At 49.7% G+C, this 21273-nt stretch overlaps 1 protein-coding gene across 15 annotated transcripts in view; it reads right to left on the bottom strand.

Moving 5' to 3' along the window:
• ZNF618 (zinc finger protein 618) overlaps positions 1-21273 on the bottom strand; it is a 112214-nt gene that overhangs the window by 11458 nt on the left and 79483 nt on the right. For 10 of the 15 annotated variants that reach the window (XM_061604556.1, XM_061604564.1, XM_061604561.1 and 7 more), the window contains 3 exons: positions 18813-18902; positions 10482-10676; positions 4989-5072 (listed from right to left, as the gene is read on the bottom strand). In XM_061604556.1, the coding sequence (XP_061460540.1) occupies positions 4989-5072; positions 10482-10676; positions 18813-18902 (369 nt within the window). The remainder of the gene's footprint in view (positions 1-4988; positions 5073-10481; positions 10677-18812; positions 18903-21273) is intronic. The other 5 variants (XM_061604557.1, XM_061604565.1, XM_061604560.1 and 2 more) reach the window with 1 other exon arrangement.

The following is a 21273-nucleotide window of genomic DNA, read 5'->3' as shown; positions in this document are numbered from 1 at the left end:
GATTCAGCACTACTTCTGGCTGGGCTGAGCCAATTGCACTTTTGTGCACTTCCAAAGCTCCATCCTCCTCCTGTTTCTGCACGAGGACCTCCCCTCCGCCTTCCTCCCTGGCAAAGCTTCCTCCTCTTGTAGATGCACAAATGTGTGTGTGCTGATGGTGGGGGAGCACAGTGGCAGATGATCCTGGGGGCGTTCTCTGGGGCACCCTGAAAAGGAGCCGTCTCCTCAGTTAACTGGCCAGCCAAGGAAGTAAGGCAGATGTCCCAAAGAAAGGCAGAATCCAAGAACAGCCCCGCAGGCCAGACTCTTGATTTACCCAGCAGAGACTTCTGAGGGAAATCCTTCAAGCAGGGCATGAAGGCAGCAGCTTCACTACCACCACCACACACATTGCGTGGATCGCTAGCACTTGATATTCCAAAGTAGACTGCTTCTGCACATGGAGGTTTCATTTTGCTAACGTGGTTAAATAGCTGTTGACAGATTTCTCCCCCCCCACACACACACCTATGAATTTATCTGCTCCTCCTTTAAAGGTGCCTCAGCCAGCTGCCATCACCACAGCTTGTGACAGCAAACTCCATAGATTGGGGGAGGGGGAAGATTCTGGTAGCCCCCAAGATATTCCTGGACTGCGACTCCCATAATAGTCTCTAACCATTGGCCATGCTGGCTCCTGGGATTGATGGGAGCTGGGAGTCTAACAACCTCTGGAGGCCCCCACATCAGGCTCCTGCCTCTGCACTAGGCCGCAGTTTGGTCTCGGCAAATAAACTGTTTTACTTGCTTCATAGTTTTGAGGAATTAATTGCAGCTTAATCCTGTTACTTAAAATGCAGAATTATTGCTACTACCGCTGGAAGTTACAGCAGCATTGTTTAGTTGAATGCAGGTTTTGTATTGTGCTTTTCAAATTGATTCTTTTTTGTTGGGTTAGGTAAACAGCCTGGACTTTTCTGTTGAAATACGAATCAGCATATAAGTTACATCAATGAATAAAATGATAAAGACAAAAGGATTGCTAGGACTCCACCAGGGGCCAAGGTGAAGGGCAGGCCCCATGCCGTCTTCCAGGCGTCCCTGGGCCCCACGGCCCCTCGCCACCCCTGGCGCTTGGCCATGCTGCTCCTGGGGCTGATGGGAGCTGCAAGTCCTGCAGCATCCAGAGGGCTCCTTGCAGGCGCTCCATCACTGCCACAAATGAATAGAAGTTGCATGTGAAGAAACACTTCCTTCCCTCCAACCGCTTATGAATTGAGATCCCTAAAACAATCTGCAAACTGCGCCCAGCCCCAAATGGAGCCCTGACAACGGAGAGAGCTGCTTTTTGTTTGAGAATTGTGGAGAGTATTTCATGGGGCCAAGAATCACAAGCAGGACAGCAATGTTGGCAAAGAGGGGGAAAAAAGAAGTTTGGGGGTAGCACGCCTTTGGCAAGGGGGGATATCAAACAAGTTTTTCATCAGGAGAGCTTCAAGAGACGATTAAGCATGTAGATGGCATAAATGGATGGGTGGGTTGGTGGGTCAGCAAGGATCATACGGGTGCCACCCTGGGCTCTTGTTGGGAGGAAGGGCGGGATATAAATCAAATAAAAAATGAAATAAGGCTGCTGACTACAAAAGCCCAGGACTGATCTTGGACTCCAGAGAGGAACCTCTTCTGCGTGCTGCAGGCAGAAAAAGATTCACGCCACTTGACATTTGCACAGTCCTCATCTCACACATGGCACCAGGATAAGCCCACCCATTCATCCCAGCACTGCCTACCCTGGTTGGCAGCCTCTCGCCAGGGCTCCAAAGAGAGGCGCTTTCTGGGACCACCCGTGCAGCTGCCCCTGGGCTGGTGAGAAATCCCTTTGTCTCCCACAGATGAAAAATTAAGGACAAGGAAACGAAGCCCCTTCTAATTTGTTTCACTGCCTCTCCCTAGTTCAGAAGCTTTGGATTTAAGATGCTCTCTTAGGGAAGGACATAAGGCAGCGAACTGTCTTTAACAACTCCTTTTGTCTCTCCCACCAAGACATACGGATCAGCTGCACAGAAGCCCAGACCCAAACCGCTTTGGCTCACTGGCCAAAACAGGCCCGGTAGGGATCTTCATTTGGCTCACACGATGGTTTCCCCAAAACAGTCAGCTGTGGAGCAGGTAAGGATGTGGCTGCAAACAAACAATTGGGAGTTTAAAGTGAGTTCCTGACTGTACCTTTTACAAGTGGGGCTCAACAGTGAGCCCCACCAGGATCAGCCCCACTAGGGAGCTCCACATCGGGGGAAAGGGGTTCGTTGTCAGCGCCAATCAGCTGATGGTTGCTGACAGTGAGCCCCTTTGATGTTACCTGGCCTCCTAATGATGTCAGGTGCTTGACAGGTGGGAGACCCTCCCCGCCTGTCAAAATGGCCCACACAGATGGGGCAGGAGAGGTTGAGATCTGCACAGACCCTTGGGCCTCCCACTCACCCACTTCAGCTGGAGCGGTCCACCCACATTCAAGACTCTTTTTGCACTCATAAGGGCTAGAAACTTGCTTTGGAAAAGAGTGAAACAGAGATTCTCAGGTTGTATGGTGCAACTGAGAATACATGGACCCCTCCTCATGCCTGTGTCATGAGCAGCAATATTTTCCAGTTTGCTTATACAGACATGGAGAAAATGTTAACTTCCTGTGTTTTGGTTCTATCTAGTATAACTGGACTTCTTTTTAAAATAAGGAACAGCTGCCACAACACGCAAATGAATCAACCTGCCAAACAGTTAGCAGCCTCTCTGCCCATGTAGCCCTGTATCCAGCATCTCTGGGACCTCCTGCAGCCCCCGTTATAAATGCACAGAGCGCCACGGAGCGGCATGTGGCAGAGGTTTTTGCAGAAGGAAGTTTGGAGGTTCCAAAAGGATTGGTTAGCAGGGAGTTGGGAGGAGTGGGTGCTCTTCTTCCATACATTGTTTAAAACCAGAGCAGCAAAGTTTGGCTGATTAACTGGCTAAATTAACTGATTCAAAAGTTTTAGTTTTGCTTATCAACCTGAAATATCCTCCTGATTAATTTCAAGAAGCACAAAGAAAACATTATGGTGCAATCCTAAAAAAGAACATCCCAGTGGGGATGTGTTTAGAATTGCTGCCTGAACTATTCTGATCCAAGAACTTATACAAACTGGAGGAAGGAGGCGCCATCTTAGGAGAGTCACCCACCTCCTCTTCTCACATGGCAGAGGAACGCCTCTCTCACATGGCAAGCCTGCTTGCCGTAGCTCATCTATGCATCCCCAGTGGGCCACTGGTGCCATTCTAAGGTATGCCAAAGACTGGAGTTAGGCGCCTCTTCTACGACGGTGCCTCTGCTGCAACACAAGGTGTGCAGTGTGAAAAAAAAGGAAAAGTTTGTCATTCAGAACTGTTTCATTCGTAGGCAAATTGAACCTGATCAGTTCAGAGTTACAGGATTAATCTGGCGACAGGTGTGCCGAAGACCGGACGGTGATGGCAGTGACCTCTGCCGCTGCTTGTGACCTCTGCCAGATGCATCCCTCCATCCAACCCCCACATTCGGACTCCCATTCTTTCAAGCCTTGTCACTCGCACACTTAGCCCCCACCCCAAAAGTCACTGCAAAGGCCATCTCTGTTCCACTCCCTCCCCCACCAGGAGATGCAAGCGGGAGGGAGCCACACTTTCCCCAACGCCTAATGAGGAGATGGAGGTGCATCTTGATCTGCTTCCTCAAAATGCTTTGTCTGCCACTAATGAGCACAAGGAGCCAGACAGGAGTCCCTTGGGGGAGGGATAGTTGCAGGAGACACCCCCACACCCGTGCCAGCCCCACCAACGTTTGGAATAGGCAGAGACGGTGCTGACGTGTGGGAACACTGCATGTGCCCAACCCCCCTGGGCCCCTCCCAAGAAGGAGGCTCACTCTTGCTGCTGCCTCCTGTAAGGGCACCTATACCCCAGCCCCAGCCTGCCCCCATTGGTTGCTGTGGGCCAACAGCGCTGGCTCTCAGGGATCGCCCACCCCAGAGGTGCAGATGTCACTTGCTGGGCTCCACCTGCCACTCACCCCTGCCCACTGGCCGTGCTGGCTGTTGGGAGGTGGGGTCCAGCAACACTTGGGGGGAAGTGGCCACAGGCGTTTCCCTGCTCTGAACTACACATTCAGCAAATGTGCATGGTAGAGCCAGCCCTTCCAGGGCTATACCGCGTCCAAATGAAAGAGAAGTGCATCACTCTCAATGGCCACTAGTCATTCTGGCAACATGCTGCCTCCGGGGTCAGGGGCAATGTCCTGGCACAACACCCCTTGGCTCAGAAACAAACAGAGAAGGGGGGGCGAGGGACTGTGGGCTTTCTGGAGGCCCCTGTGGGGGGAGGGGTATGCTGGCCTTTGGTCTGATCCAGCAGGATTATTTTTATGTCTCCCCCCCGCCATGGAAAGGTAGGGTGCATCAGGGGAAAGTGTTCTAGCCCAGCTTTTCCCCTGACTTGCTAGTCTTCTGTGTGCGGGGAGCTTTCCATGATGTGGCTTTCCCTGCCTGTGTTCTGAGATGCAGGGCTGTACCACGTACTTTCCCAAAGTCCTGTGCTCTCCCAGGCCTCCAGTTGCAGCAAAGTCTCACACTGACCCACATTGCCTGCCAAGCAAGAGTTCAGAAATATCCATATTGAAGGCAAAACACCCTTAACTGAGGCAGGTGCACTAGGAGACTTTCCTCTGCCAGACATAAACCCTGTGCCACCTCCCACAGGCTGCCGTCTGGCGAGATTTACACGCTGAGCCAGTTTAGGAGGCAAGACCAAGCTGGGCCAATTTGCAAAGCTGAAGCAGAAGCAGGATTTTTGGAAAACAACAGCCACTTCGCACGGGCCTCACATTCCCTTCCCAACCCCAGACAATTGCTGCATGCTCCATCAGCAAGACACACACACACCCTGGCAAAAGGTGATGCAGCAGCAGCAGCAGCAGCTGCCAGGTAGGGCGCAGAGGTACTTACCACTAGAGTTTTGGGAGCTGCTGTTAGTTTCTTCAAAGTTGTTTTGCATTTTGCTTTCCATTCTCCGACTGAAAGCACTCTCTGCTGGGTGGGAGAATAAGGGAAGACACAGAGGGGCTGGTGAGTACTGATCCAGGACAAAGTCTCATGGGGGTGGGGGGCGCGAGGGACAGCGATCTCCCTTGGGCCATTAAGACGCACATGAAATTTTGCCTCCCTGTGCTGGAGCTGTTACCGGAGCTTGGAGAGATGGATGATCCCCAGGCAGACCTGGGAAAAAGAGAGGCACACGCACGAGGCACTGGATCTACTTGCCCAGCAGAATGAAGTGGTAGAGTCCTCCCATGCTAGAACAGACTTTACCACTTTCACACACAGGCAAGAGTGACAATATTTATATAAAATCAGTCTTATAAGTCTTGCACAGAGCATGGGTGGGGAACATCCGCAGGCCTCCCAAAGTTGTCAGGCAACAATTCCCATCACTCCTGCCTCCTGATTGGCCTGGCTGGAGCTGACGGGAGCTCGATTCCAACATCATCTGGAGGACCACAGGTGCTCCCCAGCCTTGGCACAGAGTAGGAGCTGATCAGAATTAATGTTTTAAAGATAGCGTATACCTAATACAATGTCAATAATACTGAAACACACAAGTAAATTTACACCCAAATTTAGATTCCCCCCCTCCGTAATAACACCCCTCATCATTTAATTAGAGGGACACTATTTTTTAATATTAAACATAAAACACTTAGGTAGCATAGCCGGGAGAAAAATTCCTCATCCGTCCTTCCCTGCAGGCTACTTTTTAATTAGAATGTCCTATCATTGTTACTAAACTACCACTACCCCAAAAAATCCCCTTCCTTTGCCTTCTCAAGCGATACAGACAATCTGCTCTCTCTGGGGCAGGACTCTACCACTTCATTCTGCTGTGCGTGGCCAGAGGTCCAGCCCAAATGACAGTGGTCCCTGGGCTCCAGCAACTGACTGCCAGTCCATCAAAAGCAAACCCTCCTCCACTTGGGATTAAATGCATAACAAAATAGTTGCCATCCCCCTCCCTTTAAATCCTCTCTCAGTCCTAAAAGCAGATCCTTCCTTCTGAGAAGGGCCTAGCAACGACAACAGTTTTCTGCAATCCTGCCCCAGAGACAAACCGTGTGCCGCAGCAAAGACCTCTCCTGCCCCCAATCTAACGCCTCCCCCATTCTTAGTCTAAGGTTTGCTGAGGTGCCGCCTTCCAGATGCTGTTGGGCCTCAACTCTTGTTGCCATAGCTGATTTTGGCCATGTTAGCTGGGACTGATGGGAGCTGGGAGTTCAGCAACATTGGGGGGGGGCATCATTGTGGCAACTCCTGCCTCAGATGGTCCCCTCCTCCCTCCAACTGACTGCCAGAGTCCTTAGGGAAGTGGGATTTCTAAAGCTGAAGACTGCAAAAGTTGCTCCCTGAAATCATTCACTTAGGAACTCACCAGGTCCAGACCAATAAATGCAAACTCTTCATACATTTCAAAGGGTGCCACCCTGCCGTTTTAGAGGGTTTTAGATGACCCAAGACTTCATGAATTTCCATCTCCCTAAGGGTGAGAATCTTCCCCACTATTTATTTGATTGTCTACATGCAGAGAAAAATGTCCAACTCTTCAAAGCCATGTGGTAAATGGCCTGTTTTTCAGAAGATAATTACTTGTCTTTTAATAAAAACTCCAGCATAATGAAAAGGGAGTTGTAATTTCTTTTCTTTTTTTAAAAAAGCTTAATAAATTTCATTAGTGCCAAATCCAATTGTTTCACAGACTTCTGAATGTCATCAAAGCAATTCTATTGTCAGACTTTGTTTTCAAACTTTTTTTCCTGAGGTTTTCCTAATGGCTAAGCAATAAACAAAACTGGGATCTTAAGGAAAGCAACCGCCTCACACCACCACCCTAAGTCAGCACCCATGAGGGGTCCCCACCATCCCTCCAGCCTCCGGCTAGACCAGGGTGATGGGTCCCCAGCAAGGCAGACCTATCAACAGTTGTTACCGATGAGGGAACAGCCCTTTCCCAAAACTGGTTTACGGCCGAATGTCAGAGGTCCGGGGATTAATGACCAGAGAAGGGTCTCTTCTGCCCCCCATGCCCAGCTTCTGAACATCTGGCTAACCGCTGCCCAGAAGGTATGACACAGGCAGTTTAACTCTTCACTGCTTCTCTCAGCAGGACCACTCAGCACTTCAAAGCCACCAGGGATCTGATGCACTGCTATACATGGCTATACTGCTTTGATGCGTTGATGCTTGTATCTCTTGCTCTGGATAATTATTTGTAATATAATCAAAGCGTGGTTTGTTTCTTGAAGCTAACCCATCCCCTGCAGCTTCCCCCCTCCCAGGCCATTCCTTTTTATTTCGTCTTTATTGCATCCTCGCCACCTCCTCTTCTCTTCGCTCTCCATCCCGCTGGTACTCTATGCTGATCCTTTCCACAGTGCCTCCAGGCCAGCCCCAAGAGGCGAAATCTGGCTGAAAAGGTTCTGGTCCCCCCAGGCACGCCCCGCCCTCGCCAAGCCTGCTTTTCAGGAGGGCCCACCTCCTCGGAAGGAACACAGACTGCGTCTCTGCTAGCCACAGAGACACCAGGAGTTGCCTTGGAGCCCAGCCAGTATTTGGCCCGTCTCACCTGGTACCACCTGCTCTGGATTGGGAACAGCACCCCAGTCCCCATCAGAGACTGGGCGGAGGGGGGCCTTTCCAAACACCTGCTCCTTCACGCTTTGTTGAAAACTGGAGATGCCGCCACTGGGGACGGGGTGGGGGCTTTCTGCACGCAAAGCAGGTGCTGCTCTGCTCCCAGCGATGAGCCCTCCCTGGACAAGCAGCCTGACTGCGGCATGCCCGGCACAGGTAGTTCTGGGAAGAGTGAGAAAAATGCAGAGGGGAACCCACAAGCAAGAAGAGGGTTGGGCATCCGGGAGGCGGTAGCTCGCCACAAGTTCAGCAGACGCAACATCCCCCTGCGAGGGTTGCTCAGGACCTTCCTGAATGAAGCCATTCTGGATGCACAACACCCTGATCGCCCACAGAAGAAGCAGCCTGAAACTGTACAGTTGGAAGGGTCCTGTAAGGCCATGAAGTCCAGCCCCCTGCTCAGAGTGGGAATGCAACTTAAAGAGTGCATGGGGTGGGGTGTGCGAGGGTCTCCAACAGTCTCCCAAGCCAGACCCTCTCTCACACACACATGCCTGCTCAGCTTCAACGAGGCGGCTCCATCATGTGCCCAATTATCGGGGAGGAAGCGTCTGCTGTGGGAGTCATCAGGTCTTACAATATTTATAAGTATGACAATAAAAGCAAAGCTTTGAATTTGTTTGAACATTCAAACATTGTTTGAACATTATATGAAGTGCCTTTATTGAATTATTTTCCCTAATCAAATATTTCAGCTCAACTACTACTTTTTTGGTGAGGGGCTTTTCGGATATTTATACAGTGTGCAAAACTGAAACGACTATTTTTTAGTTTTCTTTACTAAATGTGTACCAAGTAACCGTGCTAAATCAGATTTCCATTTATTAAGAATTCACTCATTTAAAATTTCCTGGAAAACCCACATCACTACCAATAATGGATATTATGGTTGCTTAAACCTTAATTAAGGTTGCTAGTCCACTTGCTCCTATGCATTACACATGGAGAATGACAACCCAGAGGCCCGGCAGGATGACCCCTCTCCAATTTTTAATAGTTCCCCCTCCCACCTCTCTCCTATTTCGTCCTTGAACCACAAAGCACAAGGAAGAGAGTCTGGCTCCTACCCACGTGCAAGGTTGCCAAGTGATTCTCTCCATGAAAGTTCTTTTGCCCTTGTTTGTTCCTCCTCAGACTTGCAGGGCCATGGCCTGCCACTTTGGGAGTGGTCTTAGGCAACTTGGCCATGGGCTCCTCAGCTGTCCCAGGGTGATGGGGGCCCTCAGCACGCTGCTGTACCATGGTGGAGGCAGTGACTACCGCCTCTTGCCTTTAAAGGGGGATAAAACAAAGCTCTCCCTCTTCCATGGATTGATCAGAGGCAAAAGGGGATGACACTAAATGGAACTTCCAGCTATCATGCCTTTAACTCTCAACTCTTTCACTGCCACACTCGACTTTAGTCAAATTTTTTGTAATTCTCTTTATCTGCTGTGTTCGACTTTAATCTGAATTGTTAAAAAAACATTTTCTTTGGTATGGTGACTAAAGTTTAAAAGTTTGAAGGTGTCAGACATAGATCTAGAGTTCAGTATGTTTGACTGTCTTACCAATGTTTTTTCTGAGTGAATTTCAGTGTTTTTCTAATCATTATAAATATATATATATTAGGTGATATACAGTGGAAAGGGCTGTTGGTGTTACACCCTGCCTACCTGTGGGCTTCCTGAGGGCATCTGATTGGCCAATGAGTAGTCAGGTTCCACCTGTAGCAACCAGGGTCCAGCCAGTGGATGGCCTTGCCATCCCCAGCACCAGCTACGGATCCGGTTCCCGTGACTCCTCCTTACTCGACTCTGTTGGAAGTGTCATTACTTTGGCAGGTCATCATCACACACACCCCGGCTGACCCACTACAAGCATTTCTTTTAGAGGATCAGGAATATAAGCCAAGATTCAAGACACTGCTCCAGAGTGCGAACCTCTCTCTAAGTCGCATTATCTGGTGGAACACAGGATGAGGCCCTGAAACACCCAACAAAAGCACGTAGAGGCTTCTCCCCAGTGAAAATAGGCCAACAAGGAGTCTCCCTGCCCCCCTATGCTTGCCCCCCAGCCACTGGCCTGCACCAGACAATGGAGGATGGGTTAAGGGAAAGTCTTAGATATCCCTGGAACTGGGAAAGGTGCCTTCCCCAGCCCCTGACAAAAGTGGCATGTGGGGCTTTGAATTTTCCATTTTTTAAAAAAAATATGACATTCAAATTTGTTTCTTTTTAAGCTAAAGATTATCCTGAGGTCTGGACAATTTCAAAACAAAAAAAGAAAAATCAAGTGATACCTTGGTCCCTTTTTTTAATCTGAAAATTAAATAAATTTAAGGGATTTCCCTCCCCTCCCCTTAAGTTTCTTGTGTAAGATTTTATAAAGGAGCTTATAAAATATTAACAACCTGCATTGCATGATCAACTTAAAAACACTTCCTAACGCCATCCTTGAGCTGGGCTTTTTGACACTGGACGCCCTGCTTTCCTCTCTCCCCTAAAATCGCCTTGGTGGTCCTGGGGAGTCTGCTGCTTGCGTTCCAAGAGCTTTGGGCAGGGAGGGGAATTGACCAGCCTCTTGCTTTTTTCAAGCCACCCCCTGTCCTAGGAAGGGGTCCCTCCCCAACACACAGTCACAGACAGCAAGAACCCTGGGAACAGCCGGGGGGGGGGGGTCACCCCTTTTGGGCACAGCAATTCATGGAAATAGGTGGAGGGGGGGCAAGGGCAGTTATGCAAATTCAGAAAAAAAGAGAGAAAGCGCATCCGGTACCTGTGGTGGCCTTGCTTCCTGGGGATCCGGAATTTGGAGTGCGGAACATCTGTGACTGGGATGCTGGTGGGACCCCGGAGGAGGGAGTGCGGTGGAGGAGGGTGGAGCAGCGGATTATGGACCCTGCCGGCGTTTTTTTGCCCGACTGGCTCGCTTGTGTCTTCACGGCCACGAAGAGTGGAGATCGAGAGTACTCTGGATATGAACACTTAGAACTAGTGCTGGGATAGACAAGTCAATGCCCAGAACCTATGCTCCCCCCAAACCCATCTCTCTGAACTAGGACCCCCACTCTGGCTGCTCCTGTTCTCTGGCATCACCCAACACATCCGAACTTTTCACCTGCTCTGAGGGGCAAATCCCGGCGGCCTTTGAGTTAGCACTCTAGTTCCCTGACATCCACCCACGGGCCATTTGGCTCACACAAGTGGGCCTGGGCACGGCTCTGGGGTGGACTGGCCGACAGTCTCTGAGCAAAGGGAAATGCCCTCTAAGTGGGGCCTTGTTGGCCACACGCCTGGCACAGAGTCCTCTACTCCTGACTTGCAGCTGGAGATGGATGGAGAAAAATCTGTGGGGACCCTCCCAGATCTTGTTGGACCCCAACTGCCATCAGCCCCGACCCCTGGCAATGACCCGTGGGCGCTAGAAGATGGCAGATGCTGCCCACTCATGAGCCTCAGAAATAGCCAAGATGTCAACCTTTAACTGGCTAATCGGCAAGATAAACAGATTAAAAGGTTTTTTAACAGGTTAAACAGGCATCACAGATTAACTGTTTTTAATACATAAAAACTGCAGGGGGCAAGAAGCTGCTTCACCCTCCCCTAGGAAGGAAGGTCACTCCTCAGACATGGCGCTTGCTGCAGCACTGACCCTTCACCATCGCAAAAATAAGAAAGCAATTATTCATTCAAAGCTGCTTTAGTCCTGCGCAGATCTATGCAGATTTAACCACTTAATTCATCAATTAAAACTAATTTGATCAGCCAAGTTTTTTCTTTTTTAATGAGACAAGAGGCCTAAAAAAGTGGCTCCACCTTGATTTCAAATGAAGGAATGCAGAGAGGAGGAGGAAGCCCTCTAAGCCTTTGGGAAGGCCAATGCCTTCCGCCATCCTAGATACTTTTAGATCCTGTAAAGACAGGCTGGAGAGGGCAGAATGTGTCCGGAGGGCGGAGCTCGTGGGAACGGAAGGTCACCAGCAATTCCAAGTGACAAATTCTCATGGAGGCAGATAAAATTACATTAAAACATTTTCCCTTCCTGAGGCAACATTTGGACATAGGTCTCCTGAAGTAAAAAAATCCCAGGAGCCGGGCTCCACTGAGTTCACAATCTGAGCAACAGGCTGCGTCTACCTGTGAGCTAGAACTATCCTGTTCTGCAAGGAAAGGCTGTCCCATGGAGACAGTCTCCTCTTCATGCTTCTGTCCTTAGTTGCCAAAACACCCCCCAACTGATGAAAATCAAGGCAACACACCTGTAAAATTCAACCCCTGAAAATGTAAGCAACATCTTGGAGTTTTTCACTGTCTCTAGAGAAACAATACAAGGCAAGGAACAAATCATCTCATATGTGCATCTGTGAGCTTCCCTGGTTTTTTTTTTTTTTAAGTAACCTGATTGTATAAATGGAACATAACTTCCCAAAACTGAGGAGTTGTGGAAAATCTGCACCATGAAGAGGCCAAAGATTTTATTGTATTTATTTATTAAATTTATATATCTTGCCCTTCCTCCCAGTAGGAGCCCACGGTGGCTGCCCTCCTGTTGCCGGCCCCCCATCCCAGAAGACACGCTTCTGCCCAGCAGGCAGGCTCCTTTCCCTTCGCTGCTTTTTCCGCACCAGCAGCTGGAAAACAAACCTGCAGAGGGACCCTGGGGTGGGGGGCTCTCAGGTGCGCAACATGGCTCACTAAAAAAGTGCACTTTGCTAATCCTGGGGATGAACCATGTGGGGATTTTCAGTTTTGGTGGGGAAAAGGAAACTTAGGGTCCAGTCATATGCCCAATGACCTGGGAGAAAGCCCCAGTGAACTCAATGGGACTTACTTCTGAGTAGACACTTGCAGGAGTTATTTATTTATTTATTATTTGATTTATATCCCGCCCTTCCTCCCAGCAGGAGCCCAGGGCGGCAAACAAAAGCACTAAAAACACTTTAAAACATCATAAAAACAGACTTTAAAATACATTAAAACAAAACACCTTTAAAAACTTAAAAAAAAAAAAAAGAAAACGGTTAAAAACATATTAAAAAGCAATTCCAACACAGACGCAGACTGGGATAAGGTCTCAACTTAAAAGACTTGTTGAAAGAGGAAGGTCGTCAATAGGCCCCCAAAAGATAACAGATATGGCGCCTGCTTAAAATTTAAGGGAAGGGAATTCCACAGGGTAGGTGCCACCACACTAAAGGTCCGTTTCCTCTGTTGTGCAGAATGGACCTCCTGATAAGATGGTATCGGCAGGAGGCCCACACCTGCAGAGCGCAGTGATCGACTGGGTATATAAGGGATAAGACGGTCTTTCAGGTATCTTGGTCCCAAGCTGTATAGGGCTTTGTACACCAGAACTAGAACCTTGAACTTGGCCCGGTAGCGAATGGGCAGCCAGTGCAATTCTTTCAGCAGCAGGGTGATGTGTTGGCGATACCCTGCCCCAGTGAGCAGTCTTTTGCATTTTGCACCAACTGCAGCTTCCAGACCAACCTCAAGGGCAGCCCAACATAGAGTGCATTACAGTAATTGAGCCTAGAGTTTACCAGTGTGTGGTCAACAGTGGTCAGGCTACCCTGGTCCAGAAATGGCTGCAACTGTCTTACCAGCTGAAGCTGGTAAAAGGCACTACTAGCCATGGAGGTCACCTGGGCCTCTAGCGACAAAGATGGATCCAGGTGCACCACAGACTACGGACCTGCTCTTTCCAGGGAGTACAACCCCATCCAAAGCAGGCAATGGACCAATATCTGAACTCAGGAACCACCAACCCACAGCGCCTCCGTCTTGCTAGGATCCACAGTCAGTTTATTGGCCCTCATCCAGCCGCCACTGAGTCCAGGCAGCGGTCAAAGGCTTGCATGGCCTCTCCCGATTCAGATGTTACAGAGCAACAGAGCTGGGTATCATCAGTGTACTGCTGACACCTCGCCCCAAATCTGCTGATGACCGCTCCCATGGGCTTCATATAGATGTTAAACAGCATGGGGGGCAAAATGGTACCCTGCGGCACCCCACACCACAACTGCCAGAGGGCCAAAAGACAATTATGTTTACTGTTGGTAGGTTGACTTTATTGTGATATTCTGTATTTTAATCTTTTGTACACCGCCCAGAGAGCCACTCACTATGGGCGGTTTAAAAATGAAACAAATAAAAAATAAAAAAAAATCACCCAATGCTATTATCTGGAAACGACCTTGGAGATAGGATTGGAACCACTGTAAAACAGTGCCTCCAATACCCATCTCACCAAGTTGGTCCAGAAGGATACCATGGTCAATGGTATCAAAAACCACTGAGAAATCAAGTACCCTGTGGCACCCCACAGCACAACTGCCAGGGGATGAAGTGACAACCACTCAATGCTATTCTCTGAAAACAACTCTAGTCAAACAGTGCCTTCGATACCCATCTCACCAAGTCAGCCCAGAAGGATTCCATGGTCAATGGTATCAAAAGCTGCTGAGAGATCAAGTAAGAATAACAGGGTTGCACTCCCCCTGTCCTTCTCCCGATAAAGGTCATCCATCAGGGCAACCAAGGCCGATTCAGTCCCATAACCAGGCCTGAACCCAGACTGGAACGGGTTGATATAATCTGTTTCATCCAAGAGTACTTGCAACTGCTGCACCACAACCCTCTCCATCAACTTCCCTAAAAAGGGGGTATTTGCGACTGGTCGGTAGTTGTCACAAACCAATGGGTCCAGAGTGGGCTTTTTATTTATTTATTTATTTGTTTTTCAGGAGTGGTCAGATCACCGCCTCTTTCAAGGCAGCTGGAACCACTCCCTCCCACAATGATGTGTTACCCACCCCCTGGATCCACTCGGTCAAATCCCCTCTGCAAGCTTTAATAAGCCAAGAAGGGCAAGGGTCAAGAGGACATGTTGCTGGCCACATCAACACAAGCACCTTGTCTACATCATCAGGTCGCATCAACTGAAACCGTTCCCAAGAAGCTGTAGAAGATATTGCACTGGACACCTCATTGGGGACTAACCCTAACCCTAACCCTAACCCTAACACTACAGTAGATGTAGATGGGGCATCAAGACTGCTATGGAGGCGAGCAACTTTACCCTCAAAGTGCTTGCAAACAATTCACAGTTGGCCTCCGAAGGGTCTAAAACTCCATTTCCTGGAGTTGATGTCAACAGACCCCAGACAATACAGAAAACTCCACTGGACGGCTACTTGAGGATGCGATGGAGGCAGAGAAGTGGGCCTTCTTCACAGCCCTCACCACCACACTGTAGGCACAGTTACGATGTTTTACTTGTGCCCCATCAGCCTCACAGCACATCTTTCACCACTTGCACTCTAGCCATCGTCTAGCCTGTTTCATTGCCCTTAACTCACTGGTGTACCAAGGTGCAAACCAGGCTCCACAATGCCGGAGTGGGCACTCGGGGGCAACAGTGTCAAGAGCCCGATGCACCTCACTGTTCCACAGCTTGACAAGGGCTTCAACCAGGTCACCTACTCTATGTACCGGGAACTCCCCCAGGGCATTCAGGAATCCAGTGGATTCCATTACTCTCCGGAGGTGGACCATCTTAATCTGTCCACCACCCCTGCAGGGAAGGATCAGAGCCGTAAGTCTAACCTTCACTAGAAGTGGTCTGACCAGGACAATGGGATGACATCCACCACCACCCCCATCTGCAGACCACCCCTTCCTCCATCTGGAGCAACTGCCCTATGTGTTGGGCCAGTGACAACTTGAGACAGCCCCATGGTAGTCATGGAGGCCATGAAGTCCCGAGCCGGAACACTAGAGGCAGCCTCAGCACGGACATTGAAATCACCCAGCACTATCGTTCTGGGCTCCTCCAACACCACAGCCGAGATGACCTCTGCCAGCTCAATCAGAGAAGCTGCCGGGCAGCAGGGTGGACAGTACACCAGCAGCAACCCTAGTTTACTGTCTCCTTGGCCCAACACCAGGTGCAGGCCCTCACAGCCAGCTCCAAGACACAGTGGTTTCCTAGTGACAGAGATGGAAGTTCTGTAGACCACAGCAACTCCTCCCCCCCCCGTCCCTGCAGCCTGTGCTGAAGTTGCACCGAGTATCCAGGTGGGCAAAGTTGGGTCAGATCAACTCCTCCCAGCTCACCCACCCAGGTCTCAGTAATGCACACCAAATTAGCACCTTCATCCACGATCAAATCATGGAGGACAGTGGTCTTATTGTGTACCGATCTGGCGTTAAACAACACACACAGGCCAGTGGGCACAACAGATGGGCAACGAGGAACCCATCCATGAGAGGAGTGGCAGCAAGGAACAAGGCGCAGATAGCCTTGCCCTCATCTTCTATGGTAATTCACCACCTCCAATTTGCACCGTAAAGGGGGGGGGCTCGTGTGATAGAGGTGTAACAAAATAATGCACTGGCCGGAGAACACGAGGAGGGTGAAGCTTCTCTCCTCTCTCTCTCTCAACACTTTCTAATGGAAGCAGGCGGGAGACTCAGGACCGATCAGAGAATGGATTGATGGCATTCGCGGCCTGGCTTGGGGGCCTCCCCAGAGACCTCTGATTGGCCACTGTGGGGAGCAGGGTGCTAGACAAGAAGGATCTTCATTTTTACCATCCTACCTCTCAAATCACAAGTGACTCATCGTCTTGCACCCATTGCTTGCCTTCCTTCCTTCTCCCAATCAGACTTACTAGTTTTGCCGCCGCCCCGATGCCTGCAACTCCCCCTCAACGCGAGAACACGACAGCAACACCTCCGCAACCAGTGCATTAACCACCCTCTACCAACCCCCCCAAGTGAACGGCCCACCCCTCAAATCCACACAGGCCTACCACAAAATCAAAATCTAAAACAAACGAAAGCTAAAGTTCTATTGGCCGACATGCATCCCTCCCTGGAGACATGAGCCTGGAGATTGCCTGCCGGCTGGTTGCCTCCAACTCTCCATGGCAGCCTCCTGCAACCTGGTGGAGCCCGGCTCTTTGGGGCCAAAAGTCCAACAGAGCGAGGAAGGCCATGGACCTGCTGGGGGGAGGAGGAGGATGTTTCCGGTGCACTTTGCCTGCCGCCTGGAGGGACTCTTTTCTGGCCTGGCCCCGCTCCTGCTGCCCACTCCTCCCAGCTAGAGTTACCCTGGCCCACCAGCTCGGGCACAGGGGGTAGCCAACCTGACACCCTCCAGATGTTGCTGGACTCCAACTCTGAGCGGTCCCACAGCCTGCGGTCAGGGACAGTGTTGATGGCCGGAGTTGGAGTCCAACAACATCGTCCGCATGAATTGCCCTCTCACTTGTGAAGATCTCTGAAGCCGGCTCAGGTGTCTCTGGCCCAGGACAGCCTTTTGTGCCTGGCAGGGCTCTCTGGCCCCTCAGGTAGAGTGCAGCTCCTTGAGACCCATTTCAGCTACAGAAAGAAAGAGGGGATTGAACCAGGGGGCACTGTGCACGCGAAACAGGGGATCCCCCTGCTGATGCATGGGCACCCCTTGAGAGCCCGCAAGGCCGAGGGCCCTCAATGGCTTCCTCAAGGGGCAGGGCTGGGCTTTCCTGCCCCACTCCTTTTAGCCTTCTGGGAGCCACGGACAGCTCACAGTGGGTTTTTAAAAAGGTAGGGGGTTAGGGGCCGATGCGACCAGTAGTTAGGACCACTTTCCACCCTGTGTGACTTTTCCTGTTGATATTTAGGATGCTGCACTTTTTTAAAAAAAAAACTTTGCTTGATGGGCTGTTTGTCAGTTGCCCCAAGTACTTGGAGCGGTGTAATCCTGATTTAAACAAGTTCATCAGCAACAGGCAAAGGGAATGTGCAGCAGCCTCTCCCCCTGCCCCACCCACCCCGCCTCTTTGGGGTCTGCCTCGCAGCCATGCTATGTGGTGATCACACAAATAAGAGCTGCTTGTAGGCAACCGACACGAGGGCCAGCAAGCCAAGCAGGTGGACCTCAGGGGCCTGAATGGAAGGAGCCTTTGTGGCTGCTAATGGCTGAAACGAGCCAAGTGAAGCCGCCTGGCCCCAGCGTGAAGCCACTAGAGTTAAGATCAGGACAAATGAAGCTGCCCCCCCAAGGCTCCACAGCAAGCACAGCAGCCATGGGATAAAGGGATGGGTACTCTTATGGGTCAGCCATTGGTTACAGAACAGGTGTAGAGAGCAAGGAAACAAACGGGCTGCTCTCACTGGAGGGACAAGGGCTCCCCCAGAGATCTATACAGGGACCAGCCCCCTTCCGCTTGCTCACCCATGGCCTGGAGTCGGGGCAAGCAGTGAGGCGGCCAGGGTTGCCGATGACACCACATTGCTCACGGGAGTTAAAACAAGAAGGGATTAGGGGGAGCTCCAAGGGGCGAATGAGCCACAAAACAGCAAAGCAAGCGCACCTGCCACTGAGCAACGGCGCCCTCCTCTCTTGGGATGAATTAATGCCAATGTGGTCCAGATCTCTATACACACGCCCTATGCACATACACAGACACACACTGGAGTGAGGAAAGCAAGAGACCAGCTGCAGAAGGGGTGAGCCCAGGGCTACAGCCCCACCTTTCCATACTTCCTGGATGGAGATTGCCTCTGGGAACCTTGCACAGAGGAAGCCCCATGGAAACCTCTACCATCAGACACATCAAAGCCTCACCACCAGAGACAGTAAGCCTAAGGACACATAGCTTCAAGCCTGCCCATCATTCCTCCTCTGCTAGCCTGGATTCTGCCCTCTGGCTCCCCACCCCACCCACTTTGGGCCAAATTTAGACTGTAAGACCTGACATTTTGCTTATGTTGTTCTGAAAAAGGTACCTTGTAAACTGAAGGCACAGTAATATTTCATTAATGCTAATACTAAGTAGTCACAGCCAATGAGGGTTGACATTTGCATGTAAATGCAAGCAAGCACATATGTCAAAGTATACTCAAAAGGCACCAACAATTTAGGGTCACGAAAGGCAATGCAGATTTTGGCCTTCTAGAATTCTGCCCGCCCGCCCGCCCGCCCTTCTACGGCCTGTTCTGCCACAGCTTTGCCTTCTCCTGGTCAGCTCATCCCCGCTAACATCCACAGCTTCAAATCCCATCATAGACACTGGGTCCCAGGCCTCCTCCACAGGATATGCCACAGCCAGATACTCACTGATTGGAGCGTGAAGGGCCACGTGCTCCTGATAGGGCGTGTAGTACTTGTACTGCTTGCCACAGAATTCACATGTATAGTTGCCCGTTTCTGCAAAGGAAACACACAAGGACAGACTTTCTGAGAAAGAACTTAAGCCTCATCGCTTTGTCACCCAGACACAGACCGCACTTGGTGACAGTGGCATGGGGTGGAAAAACTTCCACAAACATTAAGGGGCTGGTTGGCAGATAGAAGCTGAGGACTATAATCTGCTTTGCCCTGAAAAGCTGAAAAGCAGCAGCTGCCTTCACGCAACTGCCAAAGGATGGCCGTCAAAGGGACAGCACCTTTTGCAGGGGCCCTTCGGTGGAAGCCAAGGCCTAGACGCTCTGTTTGGCTGATGGCGTATCAGTGCTTTCTGAATCTGAATACCATTCCAGCCAAATGTTGCCACTGCAAAGTTTGAATTGATTTCCCTCCCAAATGACAACACCTTAGCATTCTCTCTCTTCAGGAGTGCTAAAATTAGCATATTAAACAATCTTCAGTGCCTTCACGTTTAACAATTTTAAATAAATTGGAACAATGTAAAGGAAGCACATGCCACTGAACTGTCCTTTCTTTAAATATGTACAAACAATCTGATAAAAAATAAACTTTCAAGTAGCCCTCTGTATGCAGCTGCCCCTCCCCCCATTTCAATCAAATATTTCAGTTCAACTGTTTGACTAATTGGGAAAATGTTTTTGATATATTTATACAATCACAAAAAATTAAACATAGCATACTCCCCACACATTGGGGATGTGCTCAAATTTCACAAAATTTGAATGTGACATCAGATTTCCGATTTATTTGCTTTTTTTGTCCTTTTTGTACTTGCAAATCAGTTTTTTCCAGGTTTTCCACAGATGAAGCAGATTTTTTAAAAGAAAATGCCTCAAAAATATCAATATTAATATCAGCATTTCCCTCAAAATATACATATTAATACTGATATTTCCCTCAAAATATCAATATTGATATTTTGAGGAAAATATCAATCTTTTAAAAAAAATCTATGAAAAAGATTTTTTTGAAAATCGGTATTAATATCCATATTTTTGCAGAAAAAAAACAAATCAGTATTTATCGCAAATAGCGAACATTGATTTCTTACAAAGTAGTACTGGAAGTTCGATGGAGTGAAAATCAAACCGGCACTGAAATGCGGAGCCCAGCCGTACCCCACACGCTGTTTTGGTCACCAACATGCTAAATCAGATTCCGATTGATTCAGGGCCATCTTAGCATTTTGCAAAAATCCCACCTCAGCAGCACCCAGATGGTGGGACTTCCTCCTTGGGTAAATTCTGGCATTTTTCCCCCATCCAGAAGGACCTTTCAAAATTAATTTTATGTCTATAGGTTGAGCAGCTGCAGCGGCTCAGTGGCAGAATCCTTGCTTTGCACGCGGAAGGTCCCAGGTTCAGCCCCTGCTGGCATCTCCAGGTGGGGCTACGGAAGAGAGCGAGAGAGTGCACGCACATGCGCGCGCGGAAATCCTGCCTCAAGACCCTGCAGAGCTGCTGCCAGTCCGTGCAGACAAGGCTGAGCTAAAGGAGCCAAGGTTCAGACTTGTGACAAGGAAGCATCTTATGTTCCTAGGATCCGTGCTGCTGGCTATGCAGCTCTACTTTTTTACTGTCTATTTTCATGATGGTTCTATTGTTTTCACATAATTTTGCAAGCCATTGCATGAGGACATTTCTCTGAAAAGCAAGATGTACATCTATAAAACAATTATTAAAAACACATCACTGTTGATAACTGGCAGACGTACACATGAACAAATGAGCTCTGTAAAAAGTGGGCGGGGGGGACACTTTGGGGAAGGGGTGTGGCTCAGGGGCGCAGGACCTGCTTTGCAGGCAAACGGCCCCATCTTCAATGCCTGGCATCTCTAGGAAGAGCTAGGAAAGAGGCTTCTCTGCCGGAAATCCTGGAGAGCTGCTGACAGTCAGTGTCAACAATACTGAACTAGGTGAACCCATGCTCTGGCATGGGATGTGGCTGCTTCCCACACTGCGGTGCAGGAAGGTTCGAGTGTGGCTGCATTTCAAAACAAGCGGGTGCGAGAACCGGCCCTTCACCTACACCAGCCGTCCTCTACCTGGTGTCACGTGGCTACAAATCCCACCCGATTCAGTCTCCTTCGCCACTGATGGGGCCTGCAGTCCAGCAACACCTGGAAGGCACTGGACTGGGAAGGCTGGCCTACTCTAAAGAAACTCTGGCGCGGTTCAACACAGGAGGGTACTGGACGATTCACCGATCAGAGATAATGTCACTATCCCTGCATGGATTTTCTGCACAGAGTGGGGTAGGGGGGTTAGACTAGAAGACCTTTGATGTCCCTTCCAACTCTATGGCTCTATGTTTTCACAAGAGCAGGAGAATTATCACTCAGCTATAAACATCAGAAACGCTCTTAAAAAAA

Source organism: Rhineura floridana, chromosome 20 (genome assembly GCF_030035675.1).
Source record: "Rhineura floridana isolate rRhiFlo1 chromosome 20, rRhiFlo1.hap2, whole genome shotgun sequence".
Classification (NCBI taxonomy): Eukaryota; Metazoa; Chordata; class Lepidosauria; order Squamata; family Rhineuridae; genus Rhineura; species Rhineura floridana.
Note: the sequence above shows the minus strand (reverse complement) of the source record. Positions and strands in the feature narration are given on the sequence as shown.